Genomic DNA, 22,699 nt, shown 5'->3' with positions numbered 1-22,699 from the left:
CCAAAGTAATATCCATGGACTCATGAAAAGCTCAGGGCTCTTAGATCCCAGCTGAGTCTTATCTGTCAGTCCATGCTCTTTACATCTGTATAAAAAGGAAAAAAAACCCAAGTTATTCTTGCCATTAATCTGCTTTAAATACCACTCATATCACTTAACAAAGGACATTCTGTAAAGCTGATCACTTCACCATCGCTTCCACCTCAATACAGCATAAGTGTACAAGGCTTTATATAGTATTAGCAATAACAAGATAAATTTCTGTAAGTTAAAATTGAAACTGCCTAGTATGCATTCAGATGTCACTTCAATGTCACAACTTTAGATTAATGTGAGAAAAATTGTGAAGATTATTTACTTACCACTTACAATGCCCGTAAGTTACCCAAGTGGCTTTGTATTGGGAAATATCCAATTTATATTTAAATTTTAGTTGTCAACATCACTTTAGATAGAGTCTAAGGAAGGATCATTCCTTAAAATAGTTGCCAATAGAAGGATATTTTCCTGCATATTTGATTTTGATACTAGTTGGTTGAAATTAGAGTGCAAAAGTGATATGTTTGCTATGTGCTGCCTTTGCCTTTCAGATATAGTTTTTCCACAACTGTGGAATAATAATACAGTGACTTCATCACCTCTTTTGTTCTCTGATTCCTTGAGAAACATATCCATATAATTTGTTTTAGGGCTCAGAGAAACTTTCTAAGAATCATAAACCGGCTGTAAAGTACATTTGGCAAAGAATTACCAAAGGTTTTTTTGACAGAATAGAAAGGTGTATGCATGGCTCTGAAGACCTCTGACATGGGTGCATATTTGTTCTTTAATTTTGAATAATATCAGCTTATAGAAAGACCTGTAAATACAATGAGAGACAAATTAGAATTCAAATTATCCTGAAATGCGATGAAATTATCATCCCTTTGCCATGTTCATGTGGCAGTAATCAGCTGTACAAATATACGATGGGGTTAAACTAGCTGCACTGCAATACCATGGAAAAGGATCTGCGAGGCAATCACAAACTTGAACAATAGTAAAGTGTCCTGCTGTTATGAAAACAAGTAAAATATCATGCTGGGAGATATAATCTCTGCTAGCGCTTGTGAAAACTGAAACAGTCATCTGACTTGTGCAGCTCATACACCTCTTTCCAAACAGTGACCATTGTCTTAACTTGTATTATTTCTCTTGGTTGCAAAACACTATTTATGTATCCCATTTTGAGTTCCACATGTCCAACAAAGTGCTGTTCTTGAAAGGCGTTGTACCTTTTTTAGTATTTACAATATCAACCTGAAATGTAGTGTTCTTTAAGTGTTCAAATCAAATTTCTGAAGAGCAAATGCAGTATTTCAGTCATATAATTCTATTTGTCCCAGATCATCATAGTATTTTGTTGTGTTGTGTGTTTGTTTTTTGGTTTTGTTTTGTTTTTTGTTTGTTTGTTTTTCAGGGAACCAGAATGCATGTTTGTGTTAGTGAGTGATTGGGTCTTCCCCTTTTTTGTCTTGTCAATAATAGGTGTTTGTAGTTTTAAAATTTCTTGTTTTAGATGGAGTGCAATTTTTTTTCAGCAAATATAGTTTTTTTTATCTGCAAATACAGTTTCATAGTGTCATTATTTGATCTAACAGGAACCTGCTGAGATGTGAAGTGTATCAGAGCCAGTTATTCTAAGAACTAAACTTACTTTCTGTCTTATTTTCTCATGGCTGACAGCCATTGCTGGAAGAGTCTAATGAAGCATTACTTAAATCTGCAATTATTCCTGGTGTTTCTAAAAAGCTGCAGGTCTCTGTGAATTTTCAGTGGCTCCCTTCTTGCAGTCGTGTTTCTTGCTTTTGATACCCTGAGTCACCTGGAAGCCCAATTCATCATTACCCTGATCACTGTTCCTCCATGGCTATGTAACATGAGCTTCTCCACAGCACAGTCACTGAATGTCGTGTGAATCCCTCCCTGAAGATATGGTTCCCCAAACCAGAAAAATCCAAATCACAAAAACAATGATTTCCACATGGAATACTAAAGACAGATATTATCAGAAATAGAAAGCAATATGGTATTATATAGAGATGCTACTGGCATTTCCTTGGTCTTCCCTGTGTTTTATTTTCTCAAAATGGTCACACCAAACAGCCTTAGCAGAATTGAACTGAGTAGCCCATGACATTTTCCTTAGGCTACATGATTTTGTGAAATATTTTTCTTAACAGTGGTTTATGAGCTGGTCTGTATAATAACACTAAAAGAATAATTTCCTAAAGGTTGAAGAGTGTAATGGAAGAATTCATATAACTAATCTGGATAAAGGGATAATTAAATTGCATTGATCCAAGTGAAAAAAATTTGTAGTTGTAATTGAAATTTTACTGACAAATATCCTGTGCACACAGATGCTCAGCTGTATAGAGTCAGAATAAAAGCCAAACTCATAAATGCCTCATGCTTTAAGAAAGGCTGCTAAATGGACAATTATATTTTAGCCCCTGTCATACAGTCATTATTTATAACAAGCTAATTTCATTTTACGTGCTACTTAAGTGCTCACCATTGTTATATACTTTCTTGTTTATATGTATCTTTAGGGTAAAGTCGCTTCACTGAACCAAACCAGAATCATTCTATATAGTTTAAAGACATTAATGTACTATAGTGGCCTTGAAATAAATATTGTGGGTTACTTCAAATAAAACTGAGGAACGAGAGCATTTGTATCAATCTGAACACACAAATCAATGGAAGTTCAAGCTTGAACAAGAAGTTCAAGCAATGAGCATCAAGAAATTGAAGAGCAGTATCAGGGAAAAGGGGCAAGCTCAGTGTGCACTGTTTGCAGTGAAGCACGGGGCACTGGCAGGGGAGCATTGGCCTCTCAAGTGTTGCTTTGACTCGTGCCTGGTTATCTGAGTCTAAGGCTTGCAGAAGATACTGTGCTAAGGGCCCTGCTCAGGGCTCTTCTCTAACATTTGGGTTTCTGAGCAGTACTAGTGCTGCCATCAGGCTATATGGAGAGATGTTTAGTGTCATCATGGCTGATATTGCTGTTATTTAAAAGGGTGTAATTCCTCACTTGGAAAATTGAAGTATGCTTGATAATACATCTGGAAGAGTATCTGACAGGTAATATCCAAAATCAGGGCTCTTGGGCACAAATAGTTTTAAAGTTCAGTGGAAAGTATGTTTTCCCATAACTTCAAGAGCCTCAAAACCCGTTTCTTTAAATAAATAGGTTCTTCCTAAGCCTATCTCAAAGTGAACAATTTATTTTCTACTGTAGCTGTCCTGATTAGTTAAGACCTATCATAACTTTATAGGTCTGTTCATTGGGAGCATGATTTACCACATAAAACAAATTTAATAAATATTGTTCCATCTGCTCCTTGAGGATCACACTGACAGTGAGTTAGTCATAGTGAATGCTACTGACATCAGTGGGACCGATGTTATAACAGCTTCTCTCCATAGTGAATGAAAGATGATCTGTTTTTCAAAATGTTCAAGATGAGACTTTTGCAACTCATGGTGGGAAATAATGAAGTAATTAAATTTTGTTTAACTGTGTCAATTATTCTTAATGAATTACAACTCCAGGCACTGCTACAGGCTGGGAGTAGAGTGGCTGGAAATCTGCCCAGCAGCAAAGAACCTGGGGATGCTGCTGGCAGCAGATGAACATGAGCCAGTGTGTGCCCAGGTGGTTGAGAGGGCCAGTGCCATCCTGGCATGCATCAGGAATACTGTGACCAGTAGGACCAGGGCAGCGATTGTCCCCCACTGGTGGTACCACACCTTGAGTCCCGAGTTCACTTTGGGCCCCTCGCTACAAGGAAGACATTGAGGTGTGGGAGCCAGTCCAGAGAAGGGCAACAGAAATGTGAAGGGTCTGGAGATTGTCTGATGAAGAGCTGAGGGAGGTGGGGCTGTTTAGCCAGGGCAAAAGGAGGGTCAGGTGAGACTCTATCACTATCTACGATTGCTTGAAATGTGGTGGGGTGGGTTTTGGTCTCTCCTCCCAAGTAACAAGCCTAGTCCTCAATAAGATGAAATGGCCTCAAGTTGTGTCACGGGTGGTTTAGATTGAATATTAGGAAAAGTTTCTTCACTGAAAGGGTTATCAAAGTTTGGAATAGGCTGCCCAGGGAAGTGGTGGAATCACCATCCCTGGAGGAATTTAAAAGACATTAAGATGCAGTGTTTATTGACATTGTTTAATGCTGGACTTAGCAGTGTTAAGTTTACAGGTGGACTCAATGACCTTAAAGGTCTTTTTCCACCTAAACTGTTCTATGATGATTCCGTGAATTCATGGTGTTACTTGTGCTCAGCTGCAGCCATTGTGACCAGTATGTCTTATATTGTTTTTTCTATATGCATAAATTTGCTTCTTTTGCCAAGCGGTCTGCTCTGAATATTCAAAAGCATAGAGCAGTGGAAAAAATAAGATAATAACAGAGTTGCTAAATTCTTGACATTCCCTATGGCACCCCACTGGGCTTCAGAGAAAAGGTCAGTTTGGGATACACATGGTAGTATCTGTTACACACTGTTTGACTGGATAGGATGTTGTTATCTTGGACAAAATTATCCCAGTTCTACCTTGTCTTGTCAGGATAGAGGCAGAAAACTTTATTCACTGTATGGATCTTCCTGCTAATTTATGAATTCTGCAACAAGATAATTAAAAATCTGATGCTTGGCAATTTATATAATTAATTTTAAATTAGTTTCATTATACTTTACTGCTTGACAATAATCTGCATAACAAAGGAGACTTACTATGCTCATGGCAGTGGTATTCAAAAGCTGTTGAGAATATGTATTTTATATTAACAAGAAAATATTCAATATTAGGGGAGAGCTGATTTTATTACTCATAAAAGTTAATTACTGTGGTCAAAAATTTGTTAGGTAGAAGAAAGCAAACAAACACTGGTGCAAAATGCACTTGCCAAAGAAGAAATTAATGTCAAAATGACCACTGTATTAGACAGTGCAATGGCAACTTTTTATTTTGTCATGAGAATTTGTTAAAAGTAAATCATGGAAGTGCACAATATTTCAGTGTGTTTACAGGGGAACCTTGAATCTCCTGGGACACAACAATAGAATCTTGCAACTTAGCATTAATGATATTAATCTGAATTGTGGTTCAGTGGTTTAGTTCAAATTCCTGCTTGATGGTATATGATTGTAGTCAGAAGGTACCCACACAACATAGCCCAGAATCAGATCAAATAAAACAACTTAGCATGTTTTTTGATAGGTTTCAAGAAAAAACTGAGATGGAGTGTGAAGAAAATCAGTTTATCTTTCCATTAGGGAATGAGATGAATGATAAAATTCTAAAAAGAGTTACAGAACTGACACCTTTTGGAAGGACAAAAATACACTCTGTTATCTGTCTTCAGATAACATAAAACATTATATAGCAGTAATTTTTAATCTACATCTTATTAAAACTTATTTTTCAGCTGTTGCCAAGACATGATTAAACACTGGAAAACCTTTTTCTTACTGAATATTGTGGTTTAGCTTGCCATTCAGGAGTAACTCACAAGGTGTAATAATTCTATAAAAGACATAATTGCACAGATTATATTAGAAATGCTGTTCTTTGTTGCTTTTAGTTCAATTTTAAAATTTTGTATGAAAAATTGTAACTCATTATTTGGTCTAGGTAGACACTGATGATACACAAGGAGTTTAACAATGCCCTGGTGAGTACCTTGTCTTTTTAGTAGATAATCACAACAGCTCATTCTCTGGGGCTGGGAGCATAGCCCATTACATATACACCAAATTAATATGGAAAATAATTGCACTGGTAATGAAGTCAGCTACATTGTACCCACATTCAAACATCTTAGAGAATTTAAGTAGCAAAATTAGTCTGCCTCAGCCTTGAATTCAGACAGAGTAGGGTATAAAATGAATGTGTGTTCAAATTTTGGTTAGGCTTGTAGCTCTAGTAAAGTTTTGAGATTAATTTTTCTGAAATGGGATTTTAAATGCATTAATAAAAAGCATGTACTTCCATGAAGAGGGGAAAGTGAAAAAAATCTAGGCAGACAGTAGGAAATCATAAGTCATTTCTTGTTTATAAACTGTTATGTTTGGTGTGTTTCACATTCTCTCAGGTTCTTTTTGTTTTATATTTCTGACTAACTTTTGATCCTTGATGAAAACTGTGAGCATTGAATTACTTTCAAGCACCATTTTTATTTTTAAAATTTGTTGACTAAATAAGTGCTATACTGACAAACTCACTGTATATTATCTGACTGTCAAAATTTATCCTAAGGAGTCCTGAACATGAACACACTAGGGGACCCTTCTTGAGGATCATTACCAGTTCATTTGAAATAGTTTCAGAGTTTTCTCATGCCTAGACTGCAATTAGCAGCAGAGCCTTCTTTAACATAATTTGGTCATTCTAAGAATGAAATTTAGGAGGTAGGAGAGAGAAAACTATTTGATATATACAATTCTACATTTCTCCTTTGCTTGTTGCTTTTCTTCTCTGGAAGTGCTGTTGCCAAATAACAGTGAGTTTTCTTCTTAGTCTCTGAAAAGTTTTGCTAGAACAGATAAACTTCCTGCTAATCTTCTCTCATGAGTGCACATATACTTGGCATGTTTAGAAGAACATCATCATAGTGAATAGACTTGGGAAGAAGTGTGTGGGGTGCTGGGGGGGAAGGTGAGCTGGGATAAGGAGGAAAATAATATAGGTAATATAGTAAAAGGAGAATAAAAAATTGTGTGTGTCTTTCTATCTTAGGAAGAAAGTACTGTGTATTGCAAAGGCCATAATAGAATCTAGATAGGAAGAAAAAAACTTAGATCATTACTGTATGCATTAAATTTTGTGAATATCTTTGTAATAGAAAGTTAAGACTGATCAAGACGTTATTGTCTTAGAATAATAGATTTCTGAGTCATGTACGAGATGATTCTTGTCTATGGCCATATTAGATATCTGAGGATAGAGCTGAACTCAGAATTTCATTTATCACTATTTGTAAGACTTATAAATGATAAATATTAGATTTCAAGACATCTGTGGGGAAACTGTTATTTAAAAGCAATTTTTCACAATCTGAATGCAAAGAGAAATAGTTTTATAAGATTATTTGTAATCAACTGTAGTGTTTTGGTTGTGTCAACTTTTTTTGTACCTACCCAATGGCAATGGGAGCAAAGAACAATTAGCTGATAGAAGAGATATTGCAACAAGTCCCAGATACTTCTAATCCCCTAGGAAAGTGCAAGGGTTTATACTTGCAGATAGTTTCTGTGTCAGTCAAACTGGATGTCAGTAATATGATGATGAAAACCAAAAAGACCAGGGTGTTTTAACCAATTTTGATGAAGTAAGTTTCAGAAAGCTTTGAAATACATGATCTTGGAGACCATGATGAAAGATAGAGCAAAATATTTTCAAAACCTACAATTAAAAAAAAATTAGGTTTTCAAACTCTGCCACCTACACAGATTTGAATGTGACTTACAAAGAAAAAACTGTGTAGTGAAGAGGTAGCTAATGATAGATTCTTGCCTCTTTGTTCCAGACATTCAGATGAGAACTGTTGTATGTAGAGACAATTGATGCAGTCTATCATATATCTTCTAAATCCTTTTAGAATAGCCTCTTCCTATTAAGTGTCCATGTATTTTTCATGAGAAACCTCAATTCAGCAGGAATTCTTTTGGTCATGATTTTGACATTGTCCAATAGCCATGCTGAACATATGACACAGTTAGTCATGTCTTCCTTTCTGGACAATCTTGGACTTCTAAACTTTTTTTTTCAATCTTTAAATATTGTAACAAACAGTTATCCTGACATATATTTTAATCACTACCTTTAAAGTGTTTAGCAATTATCTTTTTGCTTGATTTTGTGCAGCCCATCTGTACTAAGTTCTGAGGATTTAATAACCCTTTTCCATCCTAAAGAGCAACAGTATGCTTAGTTAGTGGTTGCTCAATTGTCTATGTATAGTTGCCATTATATGTATACATTTAGAAAACACATGGCACATCAGTTACTGTGTTTTCTGATACAGACTGAAATTCCATCAACTGTGGCCAATAATAATATTGCACTGGCTCAAAACCAAAGAATGCCATGTTTTGACTTGTGTATCTCAGTGCTAGTTTAGCATCATATATCCCAAAGGAATTTCTTTCTTCTAATTTCCCTTCCCTTGCTGTCCTTCTCATCCCCCACTTTCCCTTAACTGGAGAGGCCGAGTATAAAGTCCTAATAGGTAGAATCCAATCAAATACAGCTGTGAAACTGGTCAGATTCTTCAGAAGAATTTTATTAATCAGAAAAAGTAATGTTCCAATAAGCTGGTTTGTTTTGGGTTTTTTTTGGGTTTTTTTTTTGTTTTTTTTTTTTTTTTTTGGTGGTTTTTTTTGTGGGTTTTTTTTTGTTTTGTTTGTTTTGTTTTGGTTTTTTTTTTGTTGTTATTTGCTTGAGTTTTACTGGGACTTTTATGATGCAGTAAAATATAAAAGCACAAGTAAAGCACTGGGAAGCTTCTTAAGCCAAGTTCCTGTGTTCCAGTCTGAGCAGGAAAGTCTTAGCAGAGAAATTAATCTCCTGCATGACGGCATTGACGTAAGTCTCTACTCAGTTTGTGTGTGCATATAAACAGGGAAAGTAAGAGAGAATACGAGTATTTTATTTTAGAATTTAATTTACAATTCATTTTACTTAGGAAAGGTAAAAAGGGAAAGCAGAACTTAAAGGCCTACATAACTCTTTTCACAGAGTTTTAGCATGCATACTACAATAGATCCAATGACATTTGCAAACTCTTCTATCTGCATTCCGAATGAGTCACAATTCTCTTTAGTTCTGTCTGGTTTCTCAAGCTTGGAGAAGTCATTAGGTGAAGTTTTAGAGTGGGTTTTGCTGACGTCGATGTGAGGAAACCAATTGAGAGTGTCCTACACTGCTCAGAGTGCAGCGAGATTAATGCAAACCTGGTGTAACAGTTGGGTGAAAAACCACTCAGCCTGATCCCTAAGAGGATGAATTGTGCCAAGGAATATGAAGAATGGGGGTAACAATAATTCAGCTCCTAAGCCATTACACAAACACAGTTCTAGTAGGTAGTGTTATTTATCAAGCATGACATGCTTGTGATAAAATTACTTTTTGCATGGCAAGCAGTCACAGCATCTCCTTTAGCAATTAAACTGTTTCTGGGGACATCAGACACCTGGGCAATTTTATTAGATTGCTATAGACAGATTTGGAGATTGTCCATGGAGACTGGAAGCTGGTAAAAGGCATGTTGAGAGGCTTATCCCTCTCTTTAGAAGGGAAGGGAAGGTTCTGGAAGCTATTCTGTCTTGTAAAGAGCCTTGGAAGACCTTCTTGTTGAACTGACACTGATGGTGTAGAGATATTTCACATAATCCCCTCTGGTTTCTTATGCACCGAGTTTGAACTGTTAGTCTGTACACAGTCTTTATTCCAGCAAGTTTAGAAATACTTGAATAAAAATCTTGTTAGGGATTGGTTGAACAAGGTATGTTGCCTTTTTGCTATAAAATGTTTTCTCTTCATGCTTTACTTAGTCTTTTATTTACAAGTTTCCTAACCAGTAAACTGGCACAAGGTATTGTACTGAAAAGTAAGATAGCATTCTTTTCATAAATTCTGCTCTAGATTTTTATGTTTCAAAGCTGTAAGGAGAGAAACATAGACATATGCTGGGGTTTTTTTGAACCACTTTATTAGTGCAGAAAATGGATGTACAAAACTTAACTCTCCACTTGTTCTCTTGTTGGTTGTGAGCGATATGGGGAAACATCTGACCCCATACTTACAGAAGCAAAACAGAAATTGTGTTTAATGGATTAAACCTTTAAGTGTCACTCTTTGTTGACAGAATTAAGGACCAAAGTTCAAAATTTGGATTAAGTGGCAAAAAGGTTTGCAAAGTGGTGAACAAGATTAAAAAGGGTAAGCGCTACAGCTAACTGATAAATGGTTTAATGCACATTAAAATCCCAAACTAATTAGAAGGTTCAGTTAGAAGCTGATAATAGCAGTTGGTTACCAAAGAATTTTGGAACTATGAGGTTGGATGATGTATTTAGAGATTATTTGATCTATATTCTCATCCAAATCAAGGCTGATAATTTCTGACACATGCTTATATAGCTTTTTAAAAAGCTATGCTTAGAAAGCTACTCATGTTTTCAAGAACAGATTCCTTTAGCAATTAATGTCCTTATTACTTTCCATTAAAAAGCAATCTTTATTACCACAACCTTATTACCACACTGAATCTTTATTACCACAACTTACACCCCCATGAGATATTTTATTTCTTGACCACAGGGGTAGGGAAAACAGTCTGTTTTCATAAATTACACAGCCATATTTATATTCTGAAATATTTTTAATTAGGTTTTCTTTTCCTTTTCCTTAGGCTATGTAGTGTGACCTTCTGTCTTTACTCATGAGATGCTTTCTAAATTGCTGTTTTGTCAAGGTTTAGTCCTGTATGTCTCTGCTGGACTGTGTTGCCTCAAAGCAAGAAACAATGCTCCAGGTGAGCCTTGGGAACACAGAGAGTGGTGGGTTGCTCTTCTGGACAGTACTCCTTTTTATATCTCCCAGAGTAATGCTTAGTTTTGCCTAAGAGTGTGATTGTTTAGTGTACTGTTCTCTGCTGCTTCCAAGGCATTTTCTGAAGAAATGCTGCTGAGCCAATGGCCCCTTGTCCTGCAGATTATTGTGTATGTACAGCTTGGTATTTTTTATAGCCTCTTTTTTTTTTTTTTTTTCCTCTGAACATTTCTGCAGCTTGCCAAGGACATTCAGAAAATATTACTGGCTTATAATTTTGGAATATCTCCTTTCTTCATCCAAACCATTGAAGAAAACATTGAATAGTGCTGGCCTTGAGACAGCAAGCTGCTTAGATAGATTATCTTTCTACTTTGACAGAATTACTACTCTTACAGACAGTTTCCCAGTTATTTTCTCCCTGATATTCCAGCATTTTTATAAAAGTAATTTATTTTTCATACATGTTGTTGATCATGCCTTCATAATTTCTTTTTCTCCCCTTTCTGTTGATTCTTCCACTTATGTGTCTTTCTACAGAAGTAGAAGAGGCCTTAACCCCAACCACCAATGTTTACATATATCTTCATAGCCAGAAGGCATTTTAGCTAGAAAGTAGAAAGCATCAAGTGCCTGACACATACAGATTACTGGTTCTTAATTTTGCCATCTTAATTGCCCACAGCTTTGAAATCAAAGTAGGAGAAATAATTGCATTTCTAGACTCTGGCAGAGATACAGATTAATAAGAAATATGTGTCATTAGAACAGGCTCTGAGACATAGTGTTAAATATCAAATTACTTAACTATCACTATATATATTGAAGTTTGGAAAGCTCAGGTTCTGTGTGTGTATTACAAGGTTTTGGTTCAAAAAGTCTTTGCTCACATTAACATATGCATGGGACATGAAATACAATAACTTGTATCATGTAGATCAGTGGCCATTAGTTGTGATGGACAAACAATAACAGCAATAATTGGAAAATAAATTAAGAAAAAATAATTTAGATGTTTTATACTTGATGTTTGATTTTGATGTTTTCCAGTGTTGGAAAATTAAACAAGATATATCTAGAGCACAATTTAAATAGATTTTTACCATTCTAGTTAATCCTAAAAAGATTAGCTTGAAGTAAGAAATATAATGAAGCTTGTGTAAAGAGGACATTTAAAAATTAGAATAATGCTTTCAAGGAAAAGCTCATTATAATTACACTTCCTCATTATGATTAAAGTGCGCCTCTTCAGCACATTCTGTGTATCAGGTCCAGCACAGCCTACAATTTGGAGTACATATAGCCTACAGATTGGAGTAATATTACTCCAATATGCTTCAAATCTGCTATCCGCACAGAATGGGGAAATTTATACATGTTATTTTCCCAGGGGGACTCAGGCTTCAGGTCTGAGTCCAGTTAATCTACCACATGTTTCTGAAATGCCCTTTGTCAAAGGGCTTGTGTATATACTTATTTAACATGTCGAAGTGATTTCTGAATACTTTAAACAAATCAGTGGGTAGTTGCTATGTTGAATGAAAAAAATGGTCAAAAATGGCTCTTTGCAAGATGAAAACCAGTGCAATGAAAGTCAAGTTACATTATCATTTCCTATTAATAGTACTTTTTTTAACTATTCTTGAATGAAAGTCCCATGAAGTATAATGTACGTAGAAGTTGGGCCAGAAAAATTTACTTTTAAGATGTTTGGTACTTTCAAGACCAATAAAACTGCTAGATAAAAGGTTTGGGAGTTCAGTGGAAACATATTTGGTACAACTTTCATTGAGAATTTGGAAAATTTTTTTTCTTCCTTGTAACTTTTTGGATTTTTACCCTGAGCTACAGAAAATCTCTCTAAATAGCAGAAGTATAGCAATATATGCACATAATGTGAAACAGAAAGAAAAGGGAAATTTCTTTGTGATCTTTAGCTTTGTGAATGAGCACACATCAAAAAGTAGCAAATTATTTTGAAATGCTGAAACCCAGAGTAAGAAAACTGTATGAAGGAAATAGTAAATCTTGGCAGAGAAGAACGAATAAGATGATGACTAGATGAAGGTCTTGAAAAATATGACAACACTCTGAACACTGCATTTTGTTGAATAAAGATCTTCAGATCCTTCAAGGTCTTGCAGTCTGACACAGGTAGTTGTTTTCCTGGTGAAGATGTATTTCTCACTACTTCTCAGAGGACTAGAAATAGTCGGGGAGGTGAAACTGAACTACATAAAATAACTGCTGATGACAGTCTGATAATTTTTTGTTTAGATAGTTGCTCCATGGCTGTGTTAAGAAGATATGGTTTTATATGGTGTGGCGATCACTTACTGTGTCCTTTCAGGCTAACAAAACTTGACACCATGACTCTATTGTAAAGCCCTGTATATTTTACCTCTAGGAAGAGACTTTACTTTTTTCAATAAAACCCACCTAACTCCTGGGTTTTCTTTTGTGAAAATACATGCTAATAGAGTATGTGTTATCTCTCTGCTATATAGAGTTATTTCATGAAGATACTGTTAATTGAATAATAATTTCAGCATAAAGTAACGGGACCTTTCATGGTCATATACAGCCTAAGACACATCCTAGTTCCTTATCTAGCCTCAAACTTTGATATTGTCAGCGTGATGCAATTAACTGGATAAATCTGCCCCTTTTCTCCACTCTCCCCAACTACTAATGCAATTGCAGAAGGATCCCAACCATCCTGATCCTACTTGGCCCGTGTCAGGCACTCCACCTCGTACACACCGAGTGCTTGGCAGGAATGGAGCCACAAGGGAGCTCCAGCGCTGGGTGTCGAGCAGAACCTGTGGCAGGACCTTCCCTCCCTCAGCAGGAAGGGGGCACACGGTTCCAGGGTGTGCAGCTGCACATGTGGTGCTGCCTTGCTGCTGGTTTGCTGCTCCTCTGGCTGGGTTCCATGTTTCCCAACAAGACCTGTGCCAGCACAGGATTGTTATGAGCCCTCTGACGTGCGTGGGCAATTGTGTCTCACCTGAAGCCCGCGTGACTTCACTGAGAACCATGGTCAGCCGCTTCTGCTTTATGGCTTTGTTTACAGCCTGTGCTCGCTGCGGTTGAATTCTTCCTGATTTATGTCAGCGTGATGTCAGAGCAAGATTTTCAGTTTGGATCTATGTTGAAATATTATCTTGCAAACAGTAACAGTTTGCTACTGACACTATCTGAACTTGGTCATTTTGTTTTCCTCACTGAGGTAGCTTTGGTTTGTTTCATGTAGTTGTGGTCCTACCAGCTGCAAACACCGCATTCTGCTTCAGCCAATTCTAGGTCATTAGGTTATGTATGCTAAAAATTATGAGCAGTGCTTTAATTTGCATAGTTATATCCACACATCATCCAGAGTGAATAAAAGCCAGATTGTAAAATAATTACAATCTCTTGAAGTAGAGCCAGCCTTACAGACTAGATCCATCCGTCTTCATTAATTTGTATACAGTTTTTTTTACCAGAGGAAATTTTCTGAAGGTACTCACATGGGAATGCTGAAACAGCTGCACAACTTTTATTTTGAAGAAAAAAAAGTTGAGCCTCGGAACAGTGTGTTTTAGAGAGAGAGAGAGAGAGAGAGAGAGAGAGTGACTCTGCATTTAAGACTTTGACCAGTATGTGTAAAAAGTGCTCTCATGGCTGGGAGAATCTAACAAATTTTTACCTGGGTAGCACTTGGCAGAGCTCCCCCCTTTTTTTGCACGGTTGAAAGGAATCCAGTGCAGTTCTTCGCTTCGACCAACTTGACTCCAGTTGTGCTTAGCCTGCCCGGTTTGGTAGCGCACGGCCGTGCCTGGCTAATGTGGCCTCTATGGCCCTTTTCTGCTCCACTGTCAGAAAGAGGGAGGGAGGCTTCCCCCAGCACCAAAATACCATTCTGTGTGCTCTCTGCAGCACAGTAGCTAAGAACAAATTTCCTGATTACTCCCTGGATTTTTTTGGAGTTATTTGCTGGAAGAAGTCTTTTTCCCCATTTTAAATGGATGATTGTGTTACAATCAAGAAAAAGCATCTCCATAGACCAATCTTTAGGTAAGTGATGCTATTATTACTTTGAACTGAAAATATTATTAACTTTACTCTCTAGTCCTATTTGTTAACTTAAAGTTTGTATGCAAGCGCACAAAAAGTTGTTGAAGATAAAGGATTTAATATTGCATAGCCTCGTAACATATAAGGTGATTTTGGTTCTCAGAATTTAATTTTTTACACTTATACTGAGACTTTATAAAAGTTATTTTTCTTCTTCTCTCTGTCCTCTGCATTCTCTAAAGTTTTGTGTGGGATTGTCTTTATTATGAAAGAGAGGCAGAGTAGCTTTTGAAAACTTTTTTGTGTGTTCTGTTTTCCTACAGCTCCAAAGCCCCTCAGTGTATTCTGGAATTATAAAACTTTAAAAGTGGAACATGGTTCTTGGCTGGTTTAGCTAGTTTTGTCTGGATGGCAGAGTTTTAATACTTGAAATGATACACCTTTCAGAGTAAAGTAGCCTGCTTGCTGGGATGTGCAGGCAAGTGCTTAAAGTCTAAATGATCTGTAAGACACTTCTAATAGTAAGGGTTCAAGTTTAAAGAGTTGGAGAAGTTGGAATTTTAGTGAGGTGATTCTTCAAAGCATCCTCTGTATATTAGTTTGATCTCTGAAAAATCTTTCTGATTATATTTTAAAGTAAATTGTAGTGTTCCTTTACAGATCCAGATTAGATCTAGTTTACTTGTGCAGGGGATTCCTTTCTTTCTTTTGTCAGCTCCTAGCTTCAGGCCAAATTACCTTGAGTGGGAAATAACATTTCTCAAGCTGCTAGGAATAAGGATGCAGTGGCTGGAAAATTAAATGCATCTTCAATAGTTCACACTTCTTTTTACGGCTGGTGACAGCTTCAACAAAACCCAACTCTTACTGGGTGACATCAGTAGGGTATTGTAACCACAATGTTGATATGACAAATAAATATAAGATTATACATGGTCCCAGAGTAAATACAGGAATTTTTATTTATTGGATCACCATTACTGATGTCATATATGATGGGAGTGCAGTAACAGTTGGCATTGCAGCTCCAGAGTAAATTCAGACAGGTAGTCATGCCAGGATTATGTTCAACTAACCTTAGATGTGGAGAAATGTTTCAGTACTATTACAGTTGCAGGGCAGAAGGAGATTCTGGACACTAGAAGGTTACTATGGAAGTGAAATGACATAACTGTTGACCTTAAATTTGAATCTCCTGTGTGTATCTGCTATGCAATTTATATAATAAATTAAATTAAGCATTCTACACTTCAATAAAGAGGAGCTAAAAAGTTATTTCACAGAAAACTTTTGATTGGCAATTAAGAGACGTTTGATATTTTCCTCAAGTGATATATTTTTATTTAAGTTAATAGTTTAATGGAATGTAATAGTTTAAATATCAGTAACTATTTTCAAGGATCTGTTATAATTAACCTATAAGCTGTAATTTAAAAAAAAAATTGAAATGCACATTCTTCACAGTCTTTTGGGGCCATTAGAATTGTGGGTGAATAAATGCATTGGTAATATGCTATAGAAATCAGCTGTAGCTGGTGTAGTACTGTACAGTTTGCAACAGCTTTCTTAACGGATGTTTCCCTAAATTATCTTGTGGGAGTGAACCTAAGTCAATGAAATACAAGAAGCTTCAACATTTCTTACCAAAATCCATTCTATCAAATCAGTTCTAAATACAGAACGGCAACTAAATACTGTTGGCATGCTTAATCCAGAGTGAGAAAACCCCTAATATGGAAAGCCCCCAAAGAGTCCGTGGCTCTGCAGTGACTCTTCTGGCAAAAGATCTCTGTAATACTACAGTAAATGCTTAAGAAATGTTTCCAAGGTCGAGACCAGCATAATATTTTAGGTGACTCAAACAGAAAAACAATCTCCGTATGTCATAAAGATTGTATCATGTACAGTAAATACAGATGCTATCCTATACTAAAGAGCTGTTTTTTTGATGCGTGTTCTTTTTCCTTATAACTTTGGAAAATATTTCCCTAGTGAAAAAAGTGTTCTCATGCAGAATTGTGAAGATTTAATCTCAGTCCTTTGAATCCTGTGATTTTTTTTTTGTCCACATAAGCAAAATGGCTTTACTGGGTACAAATCTTACATTAAGGTAACTGCATCAGTAGTCTATCCAATTTTTCTTTGAAAATAAGAGAAAAAAAATCCAAAGTTTGATATATATTTTTCTTTAGCAGTGTTTTCATAATGGTCAACACTAATTATAGTTACTCTTTAAAAATACATCTTTCTTGGGTATTAAGTTAGAATTCATTAACTACCTATAAGTACCTTCCTACTTAGCAAAGTTGCATTTACAGTTGATCTGACTTTCATTTGTTGCTTTTCCAGTAATGTAAAAATTAAAGTATTTATTCCAAATAATCCTTCCAATACTAGCAATACTCTACATAAGAGTGGGGTGGGTATTATGTGTCAAGATGGGAAACTCAATGCCAAAAAGATATTTCTGACTCTTATGAATTTTTTGCAAGTTCTGAATTCATGAAGAAATAAAAATATAAAAGTAGTAGGAACTAAATGTAATGTTAAATACTTGGTAGCCAGCAGTGCTTGGAAATAATGAAATTAATTCAGAAATAGAACTGTGTAAAAAAAACCCAGGCTCATGAATCCCATTGAAATGATTACTAAAGTACTAAAGGACATCAATTAGGATAAACATTTTTAATTGCATCAGAAAAGACTGCCAAATACTTACAGATTCCTGCATTCATTAATATCAAAGGAAGAATCTGCTATATGCAAAGATATATTTCAACAGAATATGTAGCTTGGATATTCACTGGCTATTTTAATGCTAACATAAATTACTGAGGACATTCCATATTTTTATTAAGAACAGCATCTTGAGCATATTTGATGTGACTGGATATGGTGAAATTAATTCAAACAGTAAACAAATCAGCTATCTCAAAGAAAGCAATGGGAGCCTCATGGCTCCTACATTTAAAATTGGACTGGATAAAGCCATATGAAATACACTTTAGGGAACAAATCCTTCTCTGTCCACTGCACAGATTAGATGACATAATAGATGTTCCAGTGCTCAAATTTCCATGAATACTGTTAAAATATGAATCTATATGGTCATTAATCAAAATTTATACTGAAGCTAACATTTTTCTGCATTCTGTTTCGGTCTTTAGGGAATGGGTTGGGTTGTATGACTTAGGCCTTCCTGGTCTTGTCTGTAAATAGAAGCAAAAGGATCAGAATGTCACAAGATAGTTGTTCTTTGGGTGTCTTTGCCTTGGTAGGGTCCACAAAAGCCAGGAAATAGTTCAAGAAACCCATGGGCTTTGAGATTTCCAAATCAGTGACAGCTGGATAATAACAGAGAATTTGTTCTTGCTGTGTAATGTCTTTCATTTAAGGCTCTTAGTGTGTTTAAGAAGTATTAATGCGTTGGCTTCGAAATTTTGTTCCACACATTTTCTCTTTTGTTCTGCACATTTTCTGTGGTTTCATGCAATATTGGATCAAGGGTTATCCCTTTGAGCAAGAGGAACAGGAAAATAGGAGCTGATTGTGCTGAAAGCCAGAGAGAGAATAAGGTGAAACCCATCAGTTTTCCTGCTCCTCAGGGAGCTCTGGTGTCACCTTCTCTCTGGTGTCTGCATGTGAGAAGAGCTCCTCGTAAGGCTGCTGCTGTTCCAGCACCTTCGCTCTTCTGCATTTACAAGTGTTGTATTAACTGCAATTAACTACACTGGGTCTCTCTGGAACTTTGAATTCTCCTTCACTAAGAAATAAATGCCCCAGTCCAGTCCTTTGGTCTCTAGTCACACAAAATATATGTAGCTGATTCATTATTTTATTTTACACTAAGATTGATTGTAAATGCTAAATGCTGTTGTCTACTGTAATCAACTGGCAGAAACTATTCCAGCACTATTTCTACACCACTATAGAGCACATAGGTGATTATGTATTGTACAGAATATTGTTTACAGACACCTGATTAACATAAAATGTTTATGCTGCTGTAATTTGTGGAGTAAGAAAAATCGAGTAAATAATAAGAAAATATTCTGCAACATCTGGGCATTTAAAGGTTTTGTCTGAGAGTCTCTTCTTCTTGAAAAAATATACTAACATGTCATTCCTAGCAAAAAATAACCATCAGAGTAATACCCTTACTTGGCTTCTCCTTCTTTCCTTTTTTAAAATTCCTTTCCTCTCCTGAGTGCTTGAAATATTCAAGAGTTTTACCAAGTACAAGACATGTATCTTTATACTGTGGTAACAGATTTTTTTTTTTTTCTTTTTTGTGAGTTATGCTCTCTCCATGCTCTGGTGTCAATATAGTATGTACTGAACAGGCATATTTGTATTTTGCATGGGTATAGCTGCTGTTGGCACCTTTTCAGTTTGTGTCTGTTGAAAGGTTCCAATTCAGAATAACAGATGAAGAAGAAGCAACTTAGTAAACAAATACCTGCGGGCAGCATAGAAAGTTGTACACTGTAGCTGCTTAGAAGTTTATTTAAAAAAGGTATATTTTCTCCCTTTATTTTTAGCAGCCTTCAAGTGTTCCAAATTGTTATCTTTATACTTTGTGTAGGGAACAAACATGTATAGGAAACTTTGAGAGGTTTATATCAAATTGTGCACTGCAGTTATGGTGCATATACCTTATACATAATTATTCCTGGTGATAGCTTAATTGTAAATTAATATAGCATATTAGTTTAATGAATGACAGTTTATTCCTGTGGTGTAGGAGGAAGGTGGGCAGGGAAGAAAAGATGCAGTTGTCGTTTATTTCATGCTCTAAGGAAAGGCTGGAATATAAAAACACAAGAAGACCCTGAAATCATAGTCTGTTTCTTGATTGTCCCTTGCCCTAATGACAAACTTTGCTGCAGCTTTTCAAACATTCACATAGTTCAAAGCCACGGCCATCCTGCTAGTGATGGTGTATTTTCTGCACATGTGCTCCTTTCTATTTCTTCCTGTGTAGCTTTAATGGCTATACTGATGGGTAAATACCCCAAAATATGATATAGTTGTGTTGATTGACACTGTCAATATTTTTTTTTAAATGGCAGTAACAGCTGAGTTATAAATTCCAATGAGAAAAAGGTTTGTGTAAAAAAGTAATTCTCTTGAGATCTGAGGCTGAATAAAATTTCTTCCTTGGCAAGGAAATTTTTTTATACTTTTCTTTTAGAAATCTGTTTAGTCAGACCTGAAAGCCATAAAATAACTCTGTTATGCTGTGTTTTTCACTTCCTTGGGACAAAGCCCATGTGTGAAGAAGATAAACTGTAAATAAATATGATGAAAAGTAGTGGCCCACTGCAGAGTCAAAGTGATTAGTATTTTCAAGCTGATAGGAAAAGGAGCTGTAGCAAAAGGTTAGAGACACTCCTATTTCACAGACCTTGTAGCCTTCAGTTTGGTGGGAGAGATTGATTTTCACTCCTTGCTTGCATTATTCTTTTCTGGAAAGTCATAGGTTTAAATCACCTGGTAAGAGTACCCAGTTCTGCTTTCCCAAAGCATCAGTTTCTGCAGTAGGTGGTAGCACGTAGCTGGTGCTGAAGGTGAAGATCATTTCACAGTTACAAATGAAAGAGCTGGCTTTGAAGAGACATGATCACTGCATACTGGAAGTGGGAAGGGGAGAGACGTGGGTCTTGAGAAAGGCTGAAGAAATAGCTGGTGATGGTAAGTGGGAAAGGACATGGGAATGGACACAGAAAAGGGGACAAGTCAGAAGATGGGGCATGGCATTAACAAGTCAAGTCTGAAAAATCTCATTTCCTTACCTCCACAAATCTTGCAATGGAGACATGGTTTTGTCAGTGCTGACATGCCCACTGCTGCCTTGGGAGCCACTGGGGTGCCCCAGAAACTTGCACCAATGCAGGGGTGCAGTGACTGCAGGGTAATTTCTGCGGGTGTCAGACCAGGTTCTGAGTACTGCTGTTTCCACTCCAAGGTCTCTTCCTGCTGCTTCACATTTCTGTACTTCATCTATATTGTTTTTTCCAAGTCAGAAATTTCTTTATAATTCATAATGTTTAGTGTGACTGACATTTTATTATTCTCTTCAAAGTAGGGTGTTTGTGAGAACTCTCTTTCACAGAGATTTGTGTATCCCATTTTCACATGTGTTTACACTCATGCTTCTGTTTTAACAACTGCTGTTATCTGGACCTTTCACTCTAGATGGACCTTGCAGACACTCCCAGACCTGCAGATGAAAGTCAGAATCTTAAATATAGGATGTCAGCATCATAATTAATCTTGATGACTGTGGTGAATATGTAAATATGAAAATCAGTGACTTTAGTGGGAGAGTAACACTGAGAAGTTGGGTAGGAATTTTTGGAATTAAGAAAGGGAGAATGATGAGAAACTTTATAGAAATAATGTGAGGCCAAAAAAAAGGAGGTGAGAAAAAATGAAAAGAGAAAAATGAAATTGAAGGAAAATTAAAATAAGAAGGGAATGAGTAATGTGGAAATGTAAAGAAAAGCAGGGGGTGAGCTGACAAAGAAATTAATGAGAATGTGGTCATTTTCAGTTTTACATTCTTACTCATCCCATAATACACTAAAGCATAAATTGTGATAATTACTCCATATTATCTATAGGTAGAGTACAGAGAGTAACACTGTTGAAATGTATTGACGATTTCATGTTGGCCTGATGGTCTGTTTGGGATACTGCTGGTGTGCTGTTTTGTAATATTTCTAAGCAAACTTTTCTTGATAATGATGAATTCAAGAGACATTACAAGATTGGTTGCTGAGCCATTTTTCAATTGGCATGAGTGAGCTTTGTAATATTTCTTGTTGTAAAAAATGTCTGATTTTCAAGGTACTTTAAGGGATCTGAAAAATCCATTCACTAAGTGGATTCTGGGGGATTGTGGGTTTTCTTCAGCTTGCAAAAATTAGGTGAAGCAATTTCCTGATCACCAGAAATGGTGATAGATGGCTTTCATCCAGATCTTCATCTAGTGTTTGACACATTGCCCAACACAGAAATTAAGCCTGAATCTGAAAATGTGGCGCTTGGGGCATGGTGTAGTGGGACTTGGCAGTGTTATGTTTACAATTAGACTCAGTGATCTCAAAGGTCTTTTCTAACCTAAATGATTATTTTATTCTATGATTCTGTTCTTGAGTCCTGCCATTCTGCTTGCTGGAGCTCAAAAGCTTTCAGCCAATGTTCACACCTTAAAGAATGTTCCTCTTGATATGTCATGGTGATTGTTATGGGATTTATGTGCAAATGTTTGTACTTTTGGAGAAAATTAATTTGATTTCCTGGTGGCATTAACTCAGAAACATTTTGTGCTGAGCTCATCTTTATTGAATTATGTATCCCCTAATTTTAGAAAATTTACTTTTCACCACTAGAACAGGTCCTGTTAACATCTCATTTGTAAACTAGAAGTGTTTTCTTGTGGCTTTGCATAGACACAGACTGGAATTTTGTTTTATGCAAAACAGGTAAAATGAATTGGTGTAAAACTAAGGTATTGCAGTAACCTTCTCTATTGATAATGGACAATTACAAGGAATTTTTAAAGTGTTGTGAAACAAAATAATGGAGAAAAGATTTCAGTGTTATAACATGCTTCATTAAAGTGAAAATTAAACTAATATTATACCTCAATAACTGAGTTATTGTTTCCAAATAATTAACAGTATTTTGGTGTTGTTTTGAGCAGAAACAAATTACCGTGTTCCCATAAAAATGTATATAGATTTTATATTTTCAACAACACTGATCCAGCCAGAATGATTGTCCCTTCAGGGCCTAAATTAAAATGTACTGTTTTGTTGCTGGGTTTCCCTTTTTACATTCCATCCTCCTGGAATGTGAAAAACGGCTTTAATGATTCTATTACCTGATGTAAAACCAGACTACATAAAAGTTTCCTTAGGAATCCTGAAGTCTGTCTTGGCCCAGGCTGAATTCTATTCTGCTTCTGATTGCTTCTACCTCCTGACTCAGCTTCTCTGCGTATTCTCTCGCTATCCGTGCACAGTG

The 22,699-nt window shown here is 36.2% G+C and overlaps 1 protein-coding gene across 5 annotated transcripts in view; it reads left to right on the top strand.

Annotated features, from left to right (window-relative positions):
- Positions 1–22,699, top strand: part of PDE1A (phosphodiesterase 1A) — a 144,967-nt gene that overhangs the window by 26,153 nt on the left and 96,115 nt on the right. Inside the window, exon 1 of one of the 5 annotated variants that reach the window (XM_085585177.1) lies at positions 14,192–14,665. The exons of the other annotated variants lie outside the window; for them this stretch is intronic. Coding sequence (XP_085441303.1) covers positions 14,613–14,665 — 53 coding nt within the window. The 5' untranslated portion in view covers positions 14,192–14,612. Of the gene's footprint in view, positions 1–14,191; positions 14,666–22,699 lie in introns of those variants that run through there. 5 annotated transcript variants of the gene reach the window in all.

This window comes from Lonchura striata, chromosome 7 (genome assembly GCF_050655825.1).
Source record: "Lonchura striata isolate lonStrDom1 chromosome 7, ASM5065582v1, whole genome shotgun sequence".
Taxonomy (NCBI): domain Eukaryota; kingdom Metazoa; phylum Chordata; class Aves; order Passeriformes; family Estrildidae; genus Lonchura; species Lonchura striata.
The sequence above is the reverse complement of the archived record's forward strand: the minus strand, read 5'-3'. Positions and strand labels throughout refer to the sequence as shown.